Source organism: Haemaphysalis longicornis, unplaced genomic scaffold (genome assembly GCF_048455015.1).
Source record: "Haemaphysalis longicornis isolate Haplotype H1 unplaced genomic scaffold, Haemaphysalis longicornis Haplotype H1 scaffold_33, whole genome shotgun sequence".
Taxonomy (NCBI): domain Eukaryota; kingdom Metazoa; phylum Arthropoda; class Arachnida; order Ixodida; family Ixodidae; genus Haemaphysalis; species Haemaphysalis longicornis.
In genome coordinates, this window is record NW_027526346.1 from 3467961 (window position 1) to 3474998 (window position 7038).

Here is a 7038-nt window from a genome sequence, read left to right on the forward strand (position 1 = left end):
ATTTGCCATTGCGAGCCCCATTGAAACCCATGTGCTTGCGACATGTATGTAACGAAGGCGTTGCGCTGTGAGTAACCTTGATGCAACGCATTCGCTACGCTGAAGAGCCAATGTTTTTCGCATTTTTTCTGAAAAGCGACCGGAGAAATGCACTAATTTAGGCGAACTTCGCCCGCATCGCAAGCTATATACCGTGGTTTTCCAGTGTGAATGCGGTTAGTTCCTAGGCCTACCTGTCGGCGTGTAGTCGCACGTCTCCACTGGTATCTGTGGTGACGGTTCGTCGGGGATGAGTTCTGCTGCCAGAAAACGAAAAGTTTTTCGTTTCTCGCAAGTTTAAATGATGCTGTTTCTGCGGGCAAGAAAAAAGAATGTCGCCCGGTAGAATGTTCCATCCAGCTAGCACGCTCTCAAAAATGTTGAGTGCGGCAAAGAGCATCAATTCCGTGATGAAAAGGCGCCCTTTCAACGGAAGTTTGGGCCCTGAAATGGGTTAAGGCATTGAAAAGTGTCGAAAGGCAAAAGTGATAGGTACACGCTACGTTGGTGAATACATGTAAGTGACACTGCGTCTTTTCGGTGCTTTGTAATGACTAAGTTCGTCGGAAAGCAGCATTTGCAACTCACACTGTTTTCACTGCGAAATAAACCCTTGAAGGGCGAGTTCAGCAGCACTTACGCCTAGCATATTGGTTTCGTTTCTGCTTAATTCACGCGGCCTAAACTCGAAACCTGCATGTAACAAAACATTTCGAATTCTCGTCAACTTCTTAATATCCAGGTTTAACTGTACAACCGAAAGCTAAACGGCTTTCCTAAATATATTTGCTGAACGTGAAAAGAAAAAAAAGCGGCTCCACTGAACGTGAAATGTGTCAAGCGCGTTTCAATGCCAGTTTCAATGCCAGCCCATAGCGTTGATACTGCAGGTAGTCACGAGAGTGTTGCAGCCCCTGAACAAGCCGATACGGGCGGACTGCAGAGATGCGAGGAGCGCAGCGGCGGCACCGGCGACTAAAGCGGATAAGTGTTTAAATTTTGTTTTCCGTTTTAGGGGCGAAGCACCTTAGGACCTCGCTTTGTCAGGGGCTTGGTGTCCATGTACACAGTGTTGCGCGTGCGTGAGGAGCATGGATTAGATTGGATAAATTGAATTGTATCGGATTGGATTCGAATTGTATATACTGTACACAAGCATTGCCACTCATTTACATGCGCGAGTGGGCAATGCCACAGGTGGTTTACGGTAAGAACGATTCCCAGTGCTTTGCCCAGTCATCATGCTTCACGTCGCAGAGATGCGTGAATTTTTTTATTACGAGAGCTTGCCCTACTGCATAACAAAGTTTTAAAGGTGCAACACTGCACCCGTTTCCCGCAAAAATCCAAGAAGAGACCGGTACTGGGGTCCCCATATCCAACGCTTAATATCTGGGGTTCTCCCAGGACGGAGTCCTCTGCGTCGAAGGTGTTGAATTGGGGCGTTTCTCAGACCTGAGCAAGTCCACGACAGGTGTTTGTTTTGACTTGTCTGAGTAGTGTTTGTTCTCTATCTAACGAGGGATGTCGGAGTGGTACTCCGTGCAGTTGTTCAGGTCTCAGCTTGGCGATGCGAGCGTGCGCATGGCACAAATCATAGTAACCCAGAAAAGAAGAAATGTAATTATACAAAAACTGAGATCACGTTCCGGCGGTAGTTAAATACTAATGCGCTCGGGCCGGCAGCCTTAAAGGATATGTCATCGTAATTATTTAACACCAAGATCGAACACGGCACGTTTATTGTGGAGCCGGCACAGACGACGTAACCCGTGTTTGACAAGTCCCGAGACAGTGGCACCTTTAATTCCTACGTATACGTCCGTACTAGCTGAACAGCAAGACTGCGCCTTTTCGAGTCCCACCCGCACTACTTACTTCGCATTCTGCCGTGATTTATTCGATTTTGATCAAATTTAAATGTTATAAGTACGCTGTTAGCCCGAAACTGACAATCAGGCGGACCCACTGGTTGAAAGATTCGATACCCTCGTAACTTTTGCCAAGGATAAAAATAAGTTTTTTATTGGAAACCAGTCAGGGAAGAGTGTCCTGATGCTGGCTTATTTACTCGATGTCGGGGTTGACGTCGCGGTTGACGCCGCCGTTTCCTCGGCAGGAACGATGGGAGCCGCCCCGCCATCCGCCGCACCCTGTTTCCGAGAGTAGCACCACCAACAAGCCCATCCTGCTAAAGGAACCAAACGCCTAGAAGGAATGGGAACACAAGGACCATCCAGGAGGTAGAGGCCGCGGTGGAGCCGTCGCCGTGACCTTTACCACCGCCATCGCCCTGGCCCCTATCGCCACCTGCACCGCTTTTCGTCCCGTCGCTGCAGAGGCCAGTGGCGTGGTTGCAGATGGTTCCAGCTGGACACGCGGTGCATGTGCGGCCCTCCTGGTACACCGGCTTCCCTCGGTAGTTTCCGGATGGACCATAGTTGCATGTGTAAAGCTGCTTGTAGGGATACCCTACACCCCCCGTATAGTGGTAGTTGCTGAATCCGCAGCCCACGTAGCGACTCTTGGCCCAAATGACCTGCGTGAAGTGGCCAACCATCCCCCCTCTCAATCCTCCACTCTGGAACGCCTTCACCCGACTTGATGGGTATTCCCAGGATTCGTTGAACCAATCGAAGATCTGTGGCGGCCAGACCGGCGCCCCCAAGGGGGCCGTGCTGGTCGAAATGGCGATGTTCTGGCCCGCAACGTCAAAGCGCCTAGTGCAGCGGTTATTGGTGTCGTCGTGCGCGAACTGGCACAGTTCTGCATGGGCCTGTTGCGGGAAAGAGGAAACGTGAGAAACATGTCAGGCGTGCCTATGATGGTCGTTACTGTAACGCTTGCCACACGTGGACAGCACAGCGTGTTTCAGAGGACGTCCACTGTGGATCTAATACATTTGCACGCACAGAACTTGAGCTAAAGACAGGGCACCTGCTGCCGCAGTAAAAAAAAACAAAGCCCCGAGAAAGATGGTTAAAACACAAATCTTTCTCCCGTGATGCCTGAGTCGAAGTCAAAGTCCAAAATCCAAATTCCTTCGGCAATTTCGCAAGGGCGCAATCGGATAGAGGTCGGCTTCGTGACACGAGGGACCCATGGTTCGCTTCCGTCCACCACGGCAGGCGTTTCTTTCTTGAGGCGCTTGACGTGCCTACGCTTATCAGCATCGCTTTGTGAAACTCATTGCGTAAAGTTGGCTTTCCTGCAGTGCCTTTTACTCGTACGAACGACGCCATCAGTACAACATAAAAAGCTTCGCTTTAAAAACACCGAATCCGCCGCGGGCCCAGTGAGTGAGGCATTATGTTGCTGAGACCAATGACGCGAGTTCGATACCGGCCGAGGCGCCGTTTTATGCCCAGGTGGTGGAAACCGATCAGGACCCCTCGACTATGGCACGACGTAGCCCACCACTAGAATTTGAACTTGAACACATCGTACACGCGGACCCGGTTCTATTTTATGTGGGGTGAGCGGCCCACTAGGGTGGTACGCAACCACCACAATATATGGGAGTCGTTCACACACCCACACACACCATAACGATACCTCATGACGGGTACAGAATAGATAATAGACTCGGCCGGCCATGTGCTCTAAGTATGCAAATTATGAGAGGAAACCCAACCCCGCATCGCTCACTGAGACAAGTTATACGTCTTTATAAAGCCTTAAACTAAGTTCTCGCGACATAGATATGTACATGTGCGTTACCTCACCTCGTCAGATATCGCCGGTAGAGGCGAATGGCGCCACACTTATGCCTGCATTGCGCCCAGAAAGGCGACCGCACAAGGCTAACTTTAGTAAAGACCGGTATTTGTGGAAGCTGCCTAGAAAATGTTCAAATGTAATTGCTACGGCTGCCCTCAAATAAGACAGCACCAAAGGCCATGTGCACTCCCCGAGGTGCTCATCACGGCCAAACCTAGCGTCATTAAATAAAGGCTTTTAGAGTATCGGCACTATTTTCTGTCATTGTTATGTGACCCCAGCTAGATTTTCATTAATCGGTCGGCACCACGTGATATTTGTTTACGTATGGGTGCAGCCATTTTGTTTTTGGGCGCCTCTTCTCTCTCTCTCTCTGTCTGCTGCGCGGACGCTAGAGAGCGCCCGGTCACACTCTGCCCGTCACAACCGGCGGCGGTTTCGTTGACAGAGATGGCAACTCTGCAAGCCAGGAACAAAATGGCGCCGAGACGCTTCTGGGTGCCCAAGCGGCGGTATTCTTAATAAGCGTAGCTTATTTTGTGATGCTAGTCAAGCCCATGTAACAAAGCTGCAGGGGACGGTGGTATACCTGCGCCCCTTCGGCGAGATCGTCATCCCAGAGGAGCTCCTGCATGTCGGTGGCCGCCGGGAACCCTGGCAGATTTCCTAGGGCCACCTGGCTGCGGAGGTCGTTGTGCGCCTTGAGGATTGCAGAGCGTGAGACCGCGTCCACGCCTCTGCTTTGAGGACGGCACCAGGCGGGAGCTCGTGCGCAGGTGGTGTGATCCCGATTCTTTTGGCAGTTCAGTTCGCACACTGTCTGGCCTGGGGACCCCAGAGACAAGGCGATCACCCAGAGCAAGACTCGCCGTAGAGGGGTCATCCTTCTTGTTGTTCTTGTTCTTCTTCTTCTTAATGTAGTGGCTCGTGCCCACAGAGGGGCATTGCTGTGGTTATTTCCCTGTTATTGGCGCGTAGCCAATCAAGGAATCGGCTGAACATCTGCCGTTACAGAAAAGAAAAGGATTCTTATATAATTAGGGTACTCGAGGAAAATTATTTACAGGGATTAAGGTTCTTTTTGTTCTCCAGGTGAGGAAGCGAATAGAAAATAATAATAATATTAATAATAATAATAATAATAATAATAATAATAAATAATAATAGTAATAATAATATTCAATCAATCGTTTATTAACGTGCCCAGGAACAGCCGGAGGGCCTTTGTGCTGGCGCACGAAGAGAAAAGAAAGAAAAAGCATGCAATGTAAGATGCCCACACCTCACAGCTAATGCAATTAAAGGGCAGCGATACTGACACACGCACACAAACATTACACACTGTCGTACACCAGAATATACATGCACCCACAGAAAACACAAACACACACATACACACAAAAACAAGTACAGTGCCTTGCAGTAAGGCATGTGACATCACGCCAGTGGTCGTCATACACAGATAATTTTAAAAATATACATAAATGTTAAAGTTTATATGCCCGGAAACTGAGTGAATCAAGATAGCTTACATGTAAGAAAAGAAGCATAGAAGGAATGTGCATGTAAAGAAAACCAGACATGGAATAAGGGGAATATATAAAAAAGAAAGTCTTGTGTTGTCATCACTTCATGCTCAAGTGACCGCGTGTGAACAGAGGAAAAAAAAGGTCACTTACATGACAAGCTCACATACATGATTGCGGAAATGTGTCCAGGAATTACTAAATATGTCTAAATATTCGTTGTACTGATTGTACATACACTGGAGGTGAAACAAGGGACACAAGCCACGGAGACCGCTCGGATTAAAAAATGTGTCGTGTCTTCTGGTGGATTTTCGCGGCACATGGAGGGCAATATATTGCAGCATTTCACCACAAGACACTGTGCCGTGAATGATTTTGAACAGAAAAAAGAAGATCAGCCTTGATACGTCTGGAGCTTAAGCACTCTAGTTTCGGTACATAGAATGACCCAAAATTGTTATGGCTAGCAAAGCGATGATTGAAGATAGAGATAAACTTTTTCTGGACACTTTCAATATGCATACAGAGTGTTTTGCACGCGCTATTCCAAACCACAGAAGCATACTCAAGCTGCGGACGACAAACAGTCGTGTACACTTGAGAAAAGAGCCCGGCTTCTTGAACTCCTTTGATAGGCGACATATAACGCCAAGAGATCGGAGGGCCCGCCGAGTGACCTCCCGGATGGGTGGGGAGAAGCTCAATTTACTGTCCAAATTAACACCAAGATCCTTAACCTCCCCAACACGTGGGAGTGCTTCACCATTAATGTTATAGGAGAACCATATACTGTCAGTTTTTGTAGTGTAGGTCATTACCTTAGTTTTTGATGTATTGATAAGGAGTTTGTTGCGTGAACACCAATCTGAAAAAGACGTGATCGCTGTAGAGCGGAACAGCTTGCGGTGTTTGAAACAGCCTTAAATATTTTGACATCATCAGCATATAAGAGAAAGTGACAATGATGAATTACTGAGGAAACATCATTTATAAAAATTGAAAAAAGAAGTGGCCCCAGAACAGATCCCTGAGGGACATCACTTGTGGCCTCTTAGGAGAGGGAAGACTGCCCGTTTTCATGCACGAAGCATTACCTATCCGACAAATATTTACATAAAAGGGATGCGATGGATGGTTGTAAACCGAGTTGACACAGCTTTCTAAATAATATATCATGGCAGACGACATCAAAAGTTTTGCTCAAATCGAATTAGACGACATCAAGTTGTCCTCTTTCCTGCACAGCTTCCGAAGCATGCAGCATAAAATTTACAAGTTTAGTGGTGGTCGATCTCCCAGCAAGAAAGCCGTGTTGCTGAGGTAATAATATAGTTTTTACGCTGAAAGAGAGTAGTGTATGTAGTACAGTCTCAAAGAGTTTTGAAGCAGCGCAGAGAATAGAAATCGGGCGGTAGTTTGTAGGGGTCTAACTCTGACCCTGACTTAAATATAGGAACAACCCGCCCAATCTTTCAACGAGTGGGGAACTTACCGATATTGAGTGACGTTCGAAATATTCGCGCTAAGACCGGAACAAGAAGATCCCCAAACGCCTTCAGTACTGCCGAAGGAATGCGATCAGGGCCGCACGAAAATGACGGCCTAACTCGCTTTAGAGCTCTTTATAGGCAGTTAGGCTACCGAATACCGGACGCCAGCCACCCTCGTCCGGAAACTGTTCCTCAGGACATCCGCACGCTCATCAGGGTTGCTCCGCTCCCGCGAAACATGCATCCTGAGCATCACGTAC

The 7038-nt window shown here is 48.1% G+C and overlaps 1 protein-coding gene across 1 annotated transcript; it reads right to left on the reverse strand.

Moving 5' to 3' along the window:
* Positions 1-2029: 2029 nt before the first annotated feature.
* Positions 2030-5309, reverse strand: LOC144177872 (scoloptoxin SSD976-like). The gene is made up of 2 exons (XM_077705452.1): positions 4324-5309; positions 2030-2844 (listed from the first exon to the last, which is right to left on the reverse strand). Exons 1-2 carry the CDS (start codon positions 4640-4642, stop codon positions 2231-2233), a joined length of 933 nt encoding a protein of 310 aa, XP_077561578.1. The 5' UTR covers positions 4643-5309; the 3' UTR covers positions 2030-2230.
* Between the last annotated feature and the right edge of the window lie 1729 nt (positions 5310-7038).